This window comes from Poecilia latipinna, unplaced genomic scaffold (assembly GCF_001443285.1).
Source record: "Poecilia latipinna isolate Pla-1442-1.1 unplaced genomic scaffold, P_latipinna-1.0 Scaffold1816, whole genome shotgun sequence".
In the NCBI taxonomy this organism is placed as follows: Eukaryota; Metazoa; Chordata; class Actinopteri; order Cyprinodontiformes; family Poeciliidae; genus Poecilia; species Poecilia latipinna.
Window position 1 is genome coordinate 38,797 of NW_015114432.1, and position 17,292 is coordinate 56,088.

The 17,292-nt window shown below is 41.4% G+C and overlaps 2 protein-coding genes across 16 annotated transcripts in view; both read right to left on the reverse strand.

Annotated features, from left to right (window-relative positions):
* Nucleotides 1–2,614: 2,614 nt before the first annotated feature.
* Nucleotides 2,615–7,578, reverse strand: ssr1 (signal sequence receptor, alpha). 2 transcript variants are annotated; one of them, XM_015014425.1, is made up of 10 exons: nt 7,413–7,578; nt 5,896–6,029; nt 5,667–5,760; nt 5,491–5,594; nt 5,259–5,417; nt 5,107–5,183; nt 4,936–5,014; nt 3,806–3,899; nt 3,648–3,662; nt 2,615–3,012 (listed from the first exon to the last, which is right to left on the reverse strand). In XM_015014425.1, exons 1-10 carry the CDS (start codon nt 7,480–7,482, stop codon nt 2,945–2,947), a joined length of 894 nt encoding a protein of 297 aa, XP_014869911.1. In that variant the 5' UTR covers nt 7,483–7,578; the 3' UTR covers nt 2,615–2,944. The 2 variants fall into 2 exon arrangements, with proteins under 2 accessions (XP_014869911.1, XP_014869912.1); XM_015014426.1 differs by lacking the exon at nt 3,648–3,662 and having other exon boundaries at nt 7,413–7,575.
* A 2,179-nt stretch (nt 7,579–9,757) lies between these two features.
* LOC106934483 (LIM zinc-binding domain-containing Nebulette) overlaps nt 9,758–17,292 on the reverse strand; it is an 84,727-nt gene continuing 77,192 nt past the window's right edge. For 11 of the 14 annotated variants that reach the window (XM_015014413.1, XM_015014412.1, XM_015014411.1 and 8 more), the window contains 8 exons: nt 17,026–17,142; nt 16,844–16,954; nt 15,807–15,911; nt 15,509–15,613; nt 15,332–15,436; nt 14,552–14,644; nt 14,341–14,430; nt 13,740–14,090 (listed from right to left, as the gene is read on the reverse strand). In XM_015014413.1, coding sequence (XP_014869899.1) covers nt 13,845–14,090; nt 14,341–14,430; nt 14,552–14,644; nt 15,332–15,436; nt 15,509–15,613; nt 15,807–15,911; nt 16,844–16,954; nt 17,026–17,142 — 972 coding nt within the window. In that variant the 3' untranslated portion in view covers nt 13,740–13,844. Of the gene's footprint in view, nt 10,431–11,229; nt 11,370–11,530; nt 11,627–12,631; nt 12,725–13,510; nt 13,689–13,739; nt 14,091–14,340; nt 14,431–14,551; nt 14,645–15,331; nt 15,437–15,508; nt 15,614–15,806; nt 15,912–16,843; nt 16,955–17,025; nt 17,143–17,292 lie in introns of those variants that run through there. The other 3 variants (XM_015014420.1, XM_015014422.1, XM_015014424.1) reach the window with 2 other exon arrangements.

A 17,292-nucleotide genomic window follows, 5' to 3' on the forward strand; every position in this document is an offset into this window, starting at 1 on the left:
TTCTTAACATTGTTTTAAGTCATTACTTAATGCTATCGCTAACAACAAGCTAACCCATGTTATTTCTATGTGCTTGGAGCTACTGGTAAATTATTTATTTAGCTTCTGTAAACCCAAATTCGTGCTTAAGTTGTTAATGTTAAGTCGTAATGCATTTCTACACTGTAGGTCAACCACTCGCAGTGAGCTACAGAAACATCATTAAAAACAGTTCATGGATGCTTGTCTTTCTATATCTGAAAGTACAATTTAAACGATGCGATTCTTACCTAAATGTGTAAGCTATGCTCACCCGTTAGCATCCATGTTTACTTCCGGAAACAGTGAGCACTTCTTCTTTTTACGGCGGTTGGCAGAACACTGAGAACGCTGACGCTATTGCGCCCTCTACTGCGCATGCGGGACACATTCAGGTCTTTGGCCCGTTCACACTGGAGAACACATACAGGTCGCGTTTATTTGGAGACTCTTCCTGGACTGTAACAATACAATGTAAAAATAAAAAATAAAAAAAATCCGATTTGACAAAAAATCGGAATTGAGTCACTTCATTGTGAACGCAGCATTAGGGCTGCATTTACATCATGACCCCATATTTTTGAGTGACGTCGGTACTATGTCATTTTTGTTATCTTTTAAAGTCTTGCGTTTTCCTCCAGATTTAGGACGATGATCACTGGTTCTGTTGGTTTGGGTCACCATGTTTTCTGCTGGTTCTGGTCCACTGTGGTTTCAAGGAAACATCTACCAAAACGTTCAGGAGGACTTCATGGTTCCTTCTGCTCACCAGCTTTATGGAGATGATTTCACTTTCCAGCTGGACCTGGTACCGGTCCACACTGCCAACAGTACCAACATCAGCTTGAGTAACCATGGTAACACCAGCAAACGGGCCTGACCAGAACCAGATAGAGAATCTATGGGGCATCGTCCACAGGAAGGCGAGAGGCGACCCAAAGCTCAAGTGAACTCAGCTGCTGCTTGTGCGTCCAATAAATGAATTCAAACAGACCAAAGATCTAAAATGTTTGAGAATTAAAATTTAAGTGTTATTTGATGGTTTCAGAATCCATAAATTAACTATTTTAACATTTAAAATAACTGGAAAGTTTGTAAAAATGTTATTAAAAAGTGTGATTGTGTTACCATGGTTACAATCAGCCGAGTTTCAGTTTGAATGAACATGTCAGCAAATAACCAATTATTTAAGCTCCGCCCCCTTTTCCCAGATTCCACCAGGATTAAAACTGTTAGTGGTGCTGATGTTCTGAACACAACGGACCAACATTTCAGTGATATCCCAATTTATTCAGATGTTCGTTTATGAAATACTGCATGGATGAAATCATGGAAAACACAAAATGGCCGATGATATATTTACAAAAATCCTTCAAATAAAAGGTTATAGTAAATAATTTCTTCCAGCCCTTAAACAAATAAAGTTTCCACTTTCCAGGTTGATCTTTCAATTCTAGCAACTTGTCCTAAAATCTATTTTGGTCAATAAAAATTTTTTAATTTTATGAAAAACAATGTAGCGACATCTGGTGGCAAATTGAAGGATTGCAAACTGAATATTCGTCTGACACACATGGCTATTGAAATAAAATGGCACTGAAGTGACGTCTGAAAAAATAAAGTATCATTTGTAGGTTGTTCAATAAAAAAACTTATGAAAACTGGAGCAAAAATTATGTGATTTTTACACAACGAAAGTGAAAACAGAAGCAGTTTTACAGCAAATCATCAGTTTATTTTCTGCATCTTCAAAAGCAAATCAAAGAAAAAGCTTGAAACTGAATGAAGTCAGTCCAGGAAGAGCCGAGTCTCCGCCGTTTGTTCGATTCTTCACAGTAAAATTCAAATTAACAGAATCCAACAAACAGCCTCTGAACTGCAAACACCGCCCCCTGGTGGTGAGTCAAAGACAACAGAAGCCCCGCCCATTTAAGACCAAACTGGAATAAATTAGCCGCTTTATTTTCCAGAAACCACTGCTTCCAGTTCAACGTCTTCCCGACCCGATGGTCGCTTGGACAGAAACCGTTCAACAGGTTTTAACTGGACTGTTACTCAGAAAAACATCCAGGACACCTCTACAGGAGCCCAGCCTCATGAAACAAATCATAAAATACCTGATGACCCTGAACGCATCACCACAAGCAGCTGCAGACCTTTTTAATTCACCAGGCTGCAGATTTAACCTGTTTTTATTCTGGATTAATCCAGATTTCAGGGAGAAATCATTAACGGCATAAAAATTAACTTTAATCAATCAAATTTAGAGGTTTTCTGATCAGATATCAGGATGTTTGGTGAAATAAATGTGAGAGAGAAAGGTGAGATTTTCCAACATAAAAAACTAAAAGATTGACAGAAAGTTTGAAAAATTCAAAGTGATCCAAATGTTGACAGCGCTCCACATTTCAGATTCAAACCCTGAAACTAAAGAAAAGCAGGCGAGTGGAGAGCAGGAGATGAAAGTTCATCTGAAGAGGAAACGGGTCAGAGCTGCGACTAACCAACCAGTGTTTAACCTGCCGAGTCGACAGAAGCTGCTCCCACAAACATCCTGAAGCTGAAAGTGAAACATGAGGCAGAGCAGAGAGGAAACGGCAGGCAGCGCCGCCTCCAGGCAACGACAGCAGTTTATCACTACGGCTTAAAAAACAAAACAAATCATCTCCTCTGGTTAGAAAAAACAAAACAACCTTTAACTGAAAAGCAGTGGAATCGTGTGTGTGTGTGTGTGTGTGTGTGTGTGTGTGTGTGTGTGTGTGTGTTTGTTCGACAGTCTTTAAGCTGAAAGTGGAGCCAGTCGTCGCTGTGCTTGGCACTGGTTCAAGTTCCTCAGCAGACAGACGGACTGAGCGCGCTCAGACGGCCCTCAGTCCTCCTCTTCCTCCCGTCATGGCGGACAGATGAAGGGTTGCCATGGCGCCCGTCACTCGTCTGAGCCGGCCGAGCGTTTCTGGTTCCGCTTGCGAGGAGATCGTCTGGGAGAAGCTTTGTCTGGAGAACAAAACGAGAATCCGGCTCAACAACCAAACATCAGCTGGAAACACTCAGCGTGAACGGACCGCCAGGCTGCGGGGTCGCCGACAGGCTGCGGGGTCGCCGCCAGGCTGCGGGGTCGCCGCCAGGCTGCGGGGTCGCCGACAGGCTGCGGGGTCGCCGACACATGAAGCTGACTGAACTAGTTTACAGTTCTAGATTTAACAATGAGATGAAAACTAAACCCAGTTTTCAGGTTTAAATCCCAAATCTACATTGTTTTGAAGATAAATTATCTAAATGTATTGTTAAAGAATTTTAATTCTAATGGATCCACTGGATTCCTATAAACTCGTTTGACAGGAAACAGGATTTTAGTCCCTGAAGGATGAAGAAGCTCTCAGGTTTTTAGACTTTCTGGAGAAAATGTTTTATCAGTCGTTTAAACAAAGTTTCTCTGATTCTGAAGGATCAAGTAGAAAAAGGGAGAAATGTTGACAAGCAGCAGAGAAACTGAAGGAATCCAGGAGAGAAAGAGATCCAGAGCAGATTGGAATCAACTGGATCATAGAGATGCAGAAGTAGAATCAGCTTCCTGTCTGTCTCTCACACACACACACACACACCAGGACAGAAGCATGCAGCAGCCTCACCTCTGCGGCTCTGCACTGAAGACGCAGGAAAACACGACAGCAAGGAAAGAGAGAGACAGAGGAAGGTAAGTGAACCACAAGCTCTGAGGGTTCAAAGGTCATTGTGGGGGTGGCCTTGGACTAGACCACTTGTCCAGCAGCAGTATAGTGGTACGTACTGATCTGGTTGAGCGTCTCCTGAGGGATCCAGCTCAGATCCACGTCGTTGTGGCTCGATGTTCCCGTTTCCACCTTAGGAGCCGGGCGCCGCCTCTGCAGGCAGACAGAGGTCAAGAGGTCAACGCAGAGTCAGCAGGTGTTACATCATTTATCATCAGAAACTTTACATGCTAAGAATTTTCATTTATCAGCCTCACAATAAATTCTAATGAATGTTTGAGAACTCAAAGCGTCCTCATTGTTGATGGTTTTACTATTTTCTCCTCTATCAGTTCAATAAAGTTTTGTTCCGGTAATTATTGTGATAAACAATATTGTTGTTTAGAGACCATTTCCATCTAATACACTGATGATGGCATAATAAGATCAATATCAAAGACAAAAAACAACCAAAACCAATAAAACAGAAATAAAAACCATAAATAAAATACATTATTATGTTTCTGTAAACAAAACCTCCCTTCAGAAAATATTGATCATCAGGATGAAAATGACTGATTTCATTTTATTGATCATGTGATCAGTTGATTCGTTGCTCACTGTGACAGGAATGTTTCTCAACAGCAGCTTTTGTGTCAGTGGGACAGTAATGACTGTGACACTCAGTCACAACCAGCAGGAAAACCTGAGGTGATAAAATGTTACCCAACCTTTGAACACAGAGTTCAAAGGTTAAAGGTGAACGCTACAGAAGTTCTTCTCAATGTCTAAACAGGAAGTGAAACTTTATTTTGGACTCATTAATCTGTCACAATAAATTTACATAATTTATCATTTTTCTTTTTCTATCAAAAACTGGATGATAAAAGTCTTCAGTCTGGTGTTTTCGTCTCAACTGGGCAGTTTTGTTTACAGATTCTTCAGAATTCTTTTTATAAATTATAAATTTGTTTTGTTTATTTATTTTGGATATTAAAATATCTTCCAGCTCCAGTTTTTAATGATCATTAGAGTTTAAAGTTTATTGATCTTTCAGAATCTGTTCTTCCATCACTATGACATTAGTGTTAATCAGTTGAAAACAATATTATAGTTAATCTCTATAACTTTCAGTTGTTGGTCCAGCAGCTTTAGTCATGGCAGGTCTACTGCTCAGCAGCCTGACCTCTGACCCCTGACCGTCTCTGACCTTTCTGGACTCCAGCAGCTGATGAAGGCCGACGATGACGAGCAGACCCAGACCGGACAGGAAGACGTACATGAAGATCCTGGAAGCAACAGAGAGAAGTTAGACCGGCTGGAACAGAACCAGAACAACACCGGATCCAGAAATCCAGAACCAGAACTCTGCAGTGTTTACGTTTCTCCGTCCAGCCCGTCCTCCTTCTCAGTGATGGTGACGGTCTGGTTGAAGACGGCGTCCTGGAAGACGTTTCCCTGCAGGAGGAAGAGGAGGAGAGAGGTCAGAGGTCAGCAGCAGGTTCTGGTCCGGTCGGCCCGGCCGGTCCTTACGCTGCTGTCCTTGTAGTTGAGGTTGATGACGAGTCCAAACGGCCGGCCTCCCATCGGCTCGGCCGGGATGAAGGAGTACTCGAAGGTGGCCTGGCGGCCCGGAGGAACCACGGTGCCCAGCTGCAGCGCCGTGAAGTTCTGGATGTAGAACTGGTAGTCCTGGCAACAACACAACCAGGTCAGATCACAGGGTAACCGGGCCGGGTTCTACCGGGTTGGGTTCTACCAGTACCTGAGGGTAACGGAAGGAGGCGTCCAGAGACTCCACCATGAAGTTCTCTCCTCCCTTGTTGGTGAAACCCAGAAGGAATTTCACGATGTTGTTGGCCGGGAAGTCTGGGAGAGAAAACCGAGGTTAGAGCAGAACCAGAGAACCGGGCCGAGGAACCAGACCAGAACAACCATCACCTTCTCCTTTGACGAACAGGATGGTGGTGTCGGCGTTGGGCGAAGCCTTCACCTCTCCCACCAGTGCCTCCTCTTCCTCATCTTTCTCCTCCGTCTGAACAGAAACAGGAAGTGAGGTCACAACTAAACCAGCTGACTAATAATAACTAAAATCCACATTTTATGAAACATTTGACGTGTTTAATGTCTCTAAAAGGACCAAGCATAGAGGCTGAGGTCCAAACCTCACCAGTTCTGTGTTTTCATCGTCTTCTACTTCAGCTTCATCATCCTCATCTTCAGCCGTCACATCATCCACAACATCTTCATCCACAGCCTCAGCCTCCTCATCCTCCGTCAGATCCTGGGCGCTCACCACCGGGCCTGAAGATCACACAGAGAAGAACTGATGAAACTTTTTAAAACTGTTTTAGTGTCTCAGAGTTTCTGGAAACTAAAGCAGGACCAAGATGATGAAGATTATGACGGTGATGAAGATGATTAACATCAGATCCAGACAGTTGGAGGCGTTTTCCTCACATCATACAGTCAGATTATCATTATTATCATTATATGATAATAATATGATATGATGTTCAGTTTGTCCTCAACTCTGAACGAGTTGAGGACAAACTCATCCACCCTGGGACGTTACTATAGCAACCAACTTTTGATTCACAGCTGCCATGGAGACGCTGGATCCAGTTTCACAGATAAAAATAAAAAAAATATTCTGTATAATCTGTTTAAAGGTCCAAACTGGGATCAAATCAAAAGTCAATGTAAATTAAAGCCGACACAAATATTAATTATATACATTAGATGTAAAGAAGAGGAACAAAAAGGAAGTAAGAAGGAAATAAGACAGGTTATTTAGTGACCCAGAAACAAAGAGGATTCCTTAAAATTGAGAGAAACAGAGATCAATATAAATAATGCGACAAAAATTATAACTGAATTTTGGTTTTGATTATATAGCAAATAATTAGCAGAAACGTCCAATTATGGACAAAACACAGAAACGTAGTTAATTTACATTCACTCAGACAAAAACAACAAAATAAAAATGTTGGTAAAATACATAAGTTAATCACATTAAATGATAATTAGAAATGAAGTGAACTATGTTGATTTATTATGGTACGTTATTTTTCTGGGCTCAGTGTCAAACCGGATGTGAACTTCAGTATTGGTCTCACAGCTTTAGCTCTTAGTTTAGACCAAATAATCACACCTAGTCTGTAAATCAATAGAAAACAGAGAATAAACTTAAACTACTTCATTCTGAGATTATTTCCTAAATGACCAGCTCGGGACAAACTGACCCGTCTTAAACTAATGACGCCTTTAAGCGGCGTTTCCTGCTTTCTGCTGCTAACAGACACATTACTGACCTCACATGTAGTCTAATTAGTTTAGTGTTAAATTAATATCTGAGGAGGCGACTTTCAACATGTTCGCTCTCCGGCTAACAGCTAACACTAAGGACACGTCAGTCTAAACACGAGCAGCAACTGCTTTCATGACAGCTGAAATTAATATGTTAAATGTAAAATTACCAACAATTACTGACCAGCAAAGATACGGGTGCCATATCAAACCCTTTACATTTTCAGAAATACGCATTTCATGTAAAAATCTTGGTTTTGTTGCAGTTATCAACCTGCGTACGGCCTAGCTCTCATTAGCTAGTTAGCTCCACTGCTAACACCAGCATGCTGGGATAACCTCCGTCTGAACCTCAAAACAGACAACTTAAAAACTCACCTTTGATGAGAATGGTCACCGGGAAGGCTAACAGCAGTAGCAGCAACAGTTTAGGCAGAAACTTCATCATTTTCAAACAGGAATCAGTGCGTTCTCATTCAATGTCGGTCAGACTGCAAGGCTGAAGCGCCTCCGTTCCCAGGTGACTTCTTCTGCTGCGGCACTAGAGCAGCAGGAACGGATTGGCGCGAACACCTGCTGCCCCCTGCCGTCCGAGCGCATGTATTACAATCTGAATACAATGAACGGCCAAATAAATAGATAAATAAATGAATGTATTTTGAGCTAAACTGATCTAATAATTCATCAAGAAAAATATCTCAACGTCAAATTTCCTGATAAAAATGTAAATATTTTTACACCTTTTATTAATAGGAAGAAATGTAAGTCATGTAGAATTGGGCTGGGAAATTTCAGACCAAACACCAGTAAATTTAATGGCAGACCCAGAAAGTATACATCTCTAAAGAATAACGAGGCTGTTAATTTTTCATTTTATTAATTTTTTTATTTCATGGAACAGTTATGATAAAAACTGAAAAGAGTGACTGATCATTCCAAATAAAATCTAAATAAGTTGATTATAACCTGTGTTAACTTACAGTCTATTAATGACATATAACTAATAATACAGAGAATGCCAAAAATCCTCAAAGCAAAATCAAAAAAAGTCTCAAAGTGTTTCTTTCAAAAATTAACACACATATATATTCTGCAAATCATACCAGCTATTTTCTAGAAAACCAAACATTATAAATGTTCTCCAGCTTTAGTGATGCATATATTCAGAACATGATCAGATGCATTCATCACAGCAAGACAACAAATCCATAAAAATACGACATACTGGAGACAAATTCAAATATTCATGTCCAAAATCAGGAGTGAAGATATTCAGACAGACAGAAAAGTTTCATGTTCTCACGCAGCTTCAGTCTAAACACATGAAAAATTCAGTTATCTGCACATAAAAATGTTAAAAATAAAAAACACACAGAGGTTAGTGTGGCTGTTTCTGACTGAAACTGAGACTTTTTCATCTCTGTAGAAATTATTAAACACAGAAATTACAAAAACTAAACTGGTTATCAAACAAACTGAGGATGAACTCGTTTATCTGTTCTCCATTCCTTCAAAATAAAAGAGCCAAAAAGAAAATGTGGAATTTTTTACATCTTTCTTTGTTTTTGTTTTTCTCCCAACAAAATGTCTGCAGTTTCTGCTGTGAAATCACCATCTGGGGGTAAATTATAGCTTTATTGCTCTGTGGGTGAAACTGAAAATAAAAATCTCAGCTTTACTGCGATAAAGTCCATAAACGACCCCATGAAGGTCATGAGAAGACGCGTTTTATTGGCTGACTTTAACACGGACCTACCTGAAACGGTTAAATATGGCCACCGTTAAATAACCAACACATTGCATATTCAGTTTGTCATTTAGAGAAACAACTGATCCTGTTGAACCTGAAGATATTTTGATTTTATCAGGAAAAATGTAGAAAAGGAAATATTTAAACTTCATGTCCAAAGAGAAAAACTCAACTGGTTTCATCACTGGGAACCAGTAGGTCCATTAAATACAGCCTCACTGGTTTGTCATTGACTAAACTAAAACTAAACTGTCCTCAATGCACTGTAAAAATATGTAGGTTTTTATTAAATATATGTTTAATTTCAGGAAACATGACTGATAATGTTTTTATTTGCTTCTGTTGCAGAGACGCATAAAATCCTGCAGCAGCAGAAAATCCATCATTTATCCAGAAGACAGTCTTATTTTAATAAACTCTTGTTTCTAACAGAATCCTTTGTGTCTCTCTTTCTGTCCTCTAACGTTTCTAATCTCTCAGATCATCCAGAGTTCTTCCTTCTCTTCAGGTTCAGTTTGGATCAAGCAGCTGCAGCCGATCAGTGAATCTGTCCGAATTTATTCTCTCGTTTTTCCCGTTTTGAATAAAAGCTAAGATAAATAATGGGCTAATCTGTTACATAATATTTATAACTTTAGTAACAGAGGAGGCATCTTTATACAGGACGCGAATAATTAAAATGAATTTATAAATATTAATAAAACAAAAATAATAAACATTAAGTTGTCAGTTACTTAAATTTGAGACACTAACTCACATAAAAATCAGATAAATCTGTGTGAAAATGCTCCCTTCATTTTTAAATACATGAATAAAAGTTACAGAAAATCAGCCAATAAAACGTAAACGTGTTAATTACTAAATATTAAATAAAATAAAATAATCTGGGATTATAATCCAGTGTCAGAGTGGATGTAGCTTTGTTTGCTAACAGCATCTTCAGGACGGAAACTTTTTCTTTCAGTTCGTTCTGATCATGAAACTTTCTGCTTCCTTTCACTTTGTCAGAAAGTTTAGTGGAAGGAAAATCATCCAGATTAGATCTGAGTGAATTAGTGTGGACAGCGATGTGTGGAGACAGAGACAGAGAAAAACAACAACAAAAAACAGACATAGAGGAAGAAATATCACATAACTTCAACCTGAAACTTGGACTAGACCACCTATTTCAGTTTGTCTCAGTTCACTTAACCATCAGAGCTCTTTTTACCCTCCAACTAATTTTCTTTCCTGTGGTTGATCAGAACCTCAGCCTCTCTCACACATCCTCCTCTTCCTCAGTGAACTTCCAAGCGTCTGACTGGCTGATGACTAAAAGGTTCAGCGGAGAACATGTTGGACGTCATTTCTGCAGCTGGTGGAACATAAAGGACCCCTGAAATAAAAACATCACCAGCATCTGAGAGCGTTGAAAGTTTTCACCCTGAAGGACGCCGGCTCTTCCTCCTCCTCCTCCTCTTCCTCCCTGTTCAGTTGCAACACTCCACGTAGTTTGCGGGCAGCATGCCGGACTTGCCGGTCCGCTGCACGGTGCCGTACATCCAGCCCTCGTCGATGGGCTGGGCGTTGACGATGACGTCTCCGTCCCTGAAGGACACCTCGTCGTGGTCCTGGGCCGCGTAGTCGTACAGCGCCCGGTAAACTCGCTGCAGGGGACGGAGAAAACCTCAGCCTGGTTCAGCCGCTCAGAGAGGACGGAAAATCATTTCAGCTCTCCTAAACGTTTTCAGACGTATTCAGCATTTGGTTCAGTCAGAATCACTGATTTTCTGTTGCTACTTTAGGATTTTGTGATTTTTATTAAACAGTTTCCAAAATGTACAAATAGAAAACAAAACAAGCAGGCAGATTGGCCTTGTTTTGATTGACCAAACATTTTAATTCTTTATAAAACCTTAACAGCTCGATGTTTGTTACTTAGCATCAAGTCATGCCGAGTCAGCAGTGGAGTAGCAGTAAGAAACACTGCCACCTGCAGGCAGGAGTCAGTATCACTTCAAACCAATGTTTTCACCATTGTTGCAGGAACTTTTCAACAAACTTGAAATTATAAATTAGTGGGTAAAAAAATGCAGGGTTCTGTTCATTTTGAGTGAATTTCTATGAAAAACTAGAAGGACTAAATAAACATAGTTTGGTCTGACTCAGCGTTATGGACTGAGGGCCAAACGGCCGTTTGGAGGCTGCAGACCTTCTGATCCAAACATCCCATAATATCTCAGGCTGCTGTTGTCCAGTCCAGGCTCAGCTCTTCTGCTGGTTACTAACTGGTTTTCTTCCATAACCAGATCTGAAAAGTGCGTAGCTACATTTTTGCTGAAACAAAACAACTTTTTACATATAAAACCTTTAAGAACCGTTTTGTTGTGGTTAGCATCTTGATCAGGGGTGTGAATACTTTATGGAGGTGTGTGAGTGTGTGATGCGCGGCGCTCAGCGGCGTACCGATGTGGCGGAGTGCGGCGGTGAGGTGACGGATCGGACCGACGACATGCTGGTCTGATGCATGTAGCCGTGGAACTGCGGCTGCTGCTGGACGCCCTGATGATGATGATGGTGGTGGTACGCACCGGGCAGGACGGGAGCTGCACACACACACACACACACACACAGAGAGAGAGAGAGAAGGTCAGCATCCTGCAGCGTCCCATCCTGTCCTCTGAGGAAGACGAAGGTGAGTCTGTCTGAGGAAGACTCAGGTCAAAGGTTAGAAATCAGGTTTTCTCTGATGGGAGGCCACAGATACCAGGAGTGCTGCTGCCGCTGCAGTCCCAGAGGTCAGAGGTCACAGAGCTGGCAGACTGCTGGGACAGCTGGCTGCTCAGCCTGCTGCCGGAGCGCTCTGCCAGGCGGCCGCCACCAGGTGGCAGCGCAGAGCAAGAGGAGAGAAAAAGGAAAAAATAATTCAAATTTCTGGTTTTTAAAAACAGCAGTTAGTCGGGTTAATATGAAGGAACACGATTATTAATTATTTAAAGACCTGGATGTTAATGGAATATTCAGTTTGTAAAGGAATAGTTCAGTTATTGATCAGTTATTGAATATAAAACAATTCATTGAACCTGAATGAATAAACAGTTTAACAACTGGTTATGTTTGAACCGGAAAGAAACTGGTGATTTTATTTCACAGTTTCTGTTTCTTTTTCCACAATAAACATATTTTATTTCAGAATATATTGAAATGTTCAAGTTAGGCTGTTTTTATTATTTTTCTCTTTGGTGCTTCACTGCTGTGAATCTGTAAAATATATGAGTCCTGAGTTCAAAATGCTTAAATATAAATTTATAAGTTATTACATCACAGCTGAATTTTAACTGAATCTAAATCACTCAGATTATAAATTAACTTTGATAAAACAGCTGCTGCTTTTCGTCTGAACTTTAAGATTTTATTCTTAAGGTTTGATTATTATAAGTATAAATATAGTTTTTTAAAACCAAAACATTTAATCTGGGAGTCTTGTTTTAACCATTTTCCTACCTCTACTCCTCACTTGCTTCAGTTTTTTCTTTTGTACTAAATAAATAAATTTTTCAGATTGTTTTCACACATAATGACATTTTATTTCCATTGTTTTTGTGGCTCTATAATTATCTGTTTTTGTTCTATGAATGGCATTGACATATTTTCCATTTTGGTAATTATAATGAAGCAAACAGAACAACAACATGCAGATAACAACATGCTGATTTATCGGTGATGTTTCTAAATCCAGTCGTGTTTTAAACTGTGAAACATTTTGATCAGTCAGCAGGCGTGTTGGTGAATTAAAATTAAATCACGTTAAATAATAAACGTGTTTTTAGTTGTTCTGAACACGAGGCTGAAACGTTCGCTCATCTACCCGACATCCTGCGCAGACTTTTGGACTGAATGTTGTCCTCTACAGGGTCAAAATCAAAGATGGAGCCTGGATCTGTCCTCCACACCTTCAGGTCTTCACAGGGGGAGAAACATTATTCAGTCCATAAACCACATTAGTCTGAGTTACAACTGCAATAAAACCAGAATAAACAGAAAAATGTTCCAGTTACTGCTGAATGATCCTGAAAACAGATAAAATATTTAGAAAGCAGAAGAATCAGATTTTACAGTAAAATGTGTAAAGATCCGAGAATAAAAACTTCTCCCTAAAACCTCAACAGAAAAAACACATAAAAATGATTTTATATCCAAAATATTCAATCTGAAGATGGAAGGAGAACGATATGAAGTCAGTGGCAACAGGAACATTTCACTGGTAGGAAGAAAAAATTAAATATGAAAACTGTTAATGTAGAAATGGTTGTTGAAAAGCTATAAAAAAAATCAACAACTTTTGTCTGTTGAGGCAAAACAATCTAGAAACTAAAAGAAACAGCTTATAGTTTCCAGTTTTGAAGGAAATATCACAAACTATACTAAACCAACTCAATCTTTGTATCTCCTTATAATTTCCAGGAAGAAGGAAGAAAGAAAGCTGATTTTGGAGTCATTTTGGGGGTAATAGCGCCATCTGCTGACAGTTTTGGTTGTGTCTTTGCCATGTTGATTCTAACAGGTTAAACTAAAGGACCTATTTTTACATGTTTTCGTCTCCTGCTACTTTTCATTTGCCCACCAACAGAAATCACACCCTGAACACACAGTTAAATATTTCCAGTCCGTTTTCCTCCACCAGCCTCAGGCAGAAGGATTCGTCTGAATTCGTTCTTCAAACTCGGCGTCTCGCTCCTTCACTGACCTACGATGATGCCTCCGGGCCGCCGGTCCATCTCCACTGCCTGGGGGTGGATCCCCTTGGCGTAGGCCGCCTCCCCCATCATCTGATTGGCTCTCTGGTAGCGCTCCATGCTGGGATCGTCCAATCCCGGCGTGAAGCCCCGACCGCGGGTCCGCTCAAAGTCCTCATGGTACTTAGCCTGGAGGAGCAAACGGAGAGATGCTGGTGACCTGAAGAGGAGGGAACACACACCAATACACACACCAATACACACACCAATACACACACCAACACACACTCCAACACACACGCAGCTCAGGGTGCATTTGGTCAGTGAGCAGATAAAACCCAAACATCAGGTTGTTAAATGAAAACACTCCTCTGTGTTTCCGTTACTATGGTGACCTCGTTCCCTGCAGGTGGGGGTTAGTGTCCGTGCAGCGGCCCCACCCTCTGTGCCATGACACTCGGGTTGCCACGGCAACCGGGCCGCTACCATGGAGACCGAGTCCTGGGTCCGCCTGACCCGCCGGTACTCGGGCGTGTCCAGTTCGCTGAGGCTCCGCCCCCTCAGCTCCTGCAGGCCGCGCTGGTACCGGACCTGTTCAGACACACAGGTTACCGAGGAGCAAAGGTTTATGGGTCAGGGGTCGCCCATAAACGAGCTTCCTGTGACAGAAATCAAACCGCTGGTCAGTAAACAGGCAGGAATCAGAGAACCAACATGGCGCCCGACGTTACCTTCCTGTTACCAGGTGGGACCCAAAGGTTCTGGATGTTTTACTTTAGAACGGACGGATACGTAATGGAGGCAGAGTGTGTGTGTGTGTGTGTGTGTGTGTGTGTCTTGCCGAGCTGATGTTCTGCTGGTTCTGTTTGACCCGCTCCAGTTCTGGAGTCACTCCCACGCTGCAGGCCTTGGTGCTCTGCCTGTACTTCACCTGATTAGATTCAGGAAACAGATTCTAATGTACGGAACATTTTTCTCCTATCAGCTCATCTTTCTGTGTCGGATCTCTGCGGTTCCACCAGAACCAGCATGTTTCTGGACCTCCTACTCACTGAGCTGATGTTCTCCTGGTTCCGTCGGACTCGCTCCATCTCAGGTGTGTCCATGACTGGAGTACCATGACCCACCTCCTCTCTGTACTGGACCTGAACAGAACCAGAGGTCAGCCAGCCGCTGCACACACACCGAGTTTACTAACCAGTTCTGATCCATTTCTGATTCCTTCTTATTTACATGATCTGCACCAAACATCCTGAAAAACCTTTTGGATTTTTCAGGTTTCAGTCGATTTATGCTTGAAAAATAATTAATGTTTAAAAATAAAAAAGGAGATAAAGAGGGAAACTAGAAAACAAACAAAGATTCATCAGGAGTAAAGAAAAAACTGGAAACATCCTTAAAAAATAGTAAAATAGCTGCTGAAACTATCAAAGTAAAAGTACTAAAATATTACAAATCTGATAACAATTTTATTATAAAAATGATCAGTTTATCAGTCAATTGTGTTCACAGTTTCATGTTTTGGTTCATTTTATCTAATTCAGCTCCTTCGTCACTTTTTACAGTACATTTTTTTTGCTTGTGTTTTGTGGACTGACTAGAAAATCTGCAGTTTAAGCGTGTTAAACAACAAGCTGTGTGTGTGTGTGTGTGTGTGTGTCTGTGTCTGTGTGTGTGTGTGTGTGCGTTTTTGTGTGTGTGCGTGTGTGTGTGTGCGTATGTGTGTGTGTGCGTGTGTGTGTGTGTGTGTGTGTGTGTGCGCGTGCGTTATTGTGTGTGTGCGTGTGTGTGTGTGTGCGTATGTGTGTGTGTGTGAGTGTGTGTGAGTGTACGTCGCTGATCTTCTTGGCGTTCTCTCTGGCGAGGACGATCTCCGGCGTCTCGGCGACCGACGCTGTCAGGCCTCTCATCAGCTTGGAGTCCCAGCAGTACCGCAGCTAGGTGGCGACAGAGAGCCGGTCAGAGGACAGGAAGTGATGCGCATGGGGCCGTCAGGTTCTGGTTCTCACAGAGCTGATGTGTCTCTGGTTGGCTCGGACCCGCTCCATCTCCGGGGTTTCTGACACCAGGCGGTACCGACCCTTCAGCTGCTCCGCCTCGTCCTTGTACTTCTTCTACAGAAACACAGAATGGAGCCGTTTTATTAAATATCATCATTATTATTAAAGTGTCTAAAGGCGGTGAAATGATCTGTGATGTAGAGTTTTAGTGAGAATAGGATTAACAACACAAGAGGCAGAGATGCAGACGGTTGGAAGGTGGCGCCCCCTACAGGGAGCAGACGGAAGTGCGTGTCTGCAGGCGGACCTGGCTGTAGACGTCTTTGAGGTAGGAGGCGTGCAGCAGCGCCGGCGTGTCGGTCAGCGTCCCGTACGAGTTCTCCCTCAGCTGCTCCGTCTGTTTGTACGATGTCTGAAGAACATCAACACAGTTATGATAAAATATGATGATCTGCAGGCGCGTCACAAATCCCAGCTCTGCTTCACATCAGGTCAGAACGGGAAGTAAAGCTAATTAAAAACTAATTAGCTTAGTTAGTTTCTGTTTGAGTTTTTAATTTATTTGTTTTTTAAGTTCATGGGAAAAAACAATTTAAAGATGAATAATCCTAATATATACACTGCTCAAAAAAATAAAGGGAACATTTCACTTTAATTTTGTGTGTGGCTCCAAATCCAGGCCTCCATTGGTTAATAAATTTGATTTCCATTGATGATTTTTGTGTGATTTTGTTGTCAGCACATTCAACTTTGTACAGAACAAAGTATTCAATGAGAATATTTCATTCATTCAGATCTAGGATGTGTTATTTGAGTGTTCCCTTTATTTTTTTGAGTAGTGTATATTACCAGTTACCTTGTTACACTGTTTGAACACTTGGTGAAATGTTACGAACTTTACTGTTCACTTGTTTGGCTGATTTAATAATATTTACTCTAAATAAATATTTAGAGAAAAGAAAACCACACAGAAAGCCTCCAAACATCAGGGAATCTGATGTCACAGATTTTACATTAAACATGATTGTTGTTCCATATTGCTGTTATTATGTGATTCTTCTTGCATTTATTTGTTGTGGACTGCTTTGGATTGCAGCCTAACTGAGTTTAAAAGACCCAGAGCTGTCCCGTTTCTGCCTGCAGCCTGTGTGAACGATGCCCTGAAATAAAACTATGGACATTTTAAAGTCAGTAGACATGAAGATCGTCCAGATTTTCAGTTTAATATTTAATACTTTGGTTGATTTTACCAACAGTTTTATCTTTAAAAGCTGATGCCAGGGTTTAGACCTCTGTAATCCTGCTGATGACTCTTAAACCCGTCAGCGCCTGGTGGTTCGGTACCTGGCTCTGGACCTGCGAGGCCCTGGTGGCTCTCTGGATCTCCAGGACGTCGGCGCTCAGCTCCATCCCTTTCCCCATGATCTCCGTCTCCAGATCCCGCCGGTATTCCTTCTGCAGAGACAAAACCCTGCACTCAGACTCACAGTGTTTTATTTCCTGGTTTTGGTTCTGGCCGGTCTCACCTGGTTCAGAATCTGACTGGCTTTCTTCACCCTCAGAAGCTCGGGCGTTTCCTCCAGGCCGACCCCAGATAAGCCCCGCCCCTTCACTTCCTGCTCCAGGTCCTTCCTGTACGCCTTCTGCAGAAACGACTCCTGGTTAGTGAGTTCAGATCCAGATCATAAACCGTTTAATCATTTTTCATTTGATTAAGAAAATAACTAAAATCTATTTTTACTTCTTCCTTCTGATCAACTAATTTCACTTTAAATCTGAACGTTTGATTAAAC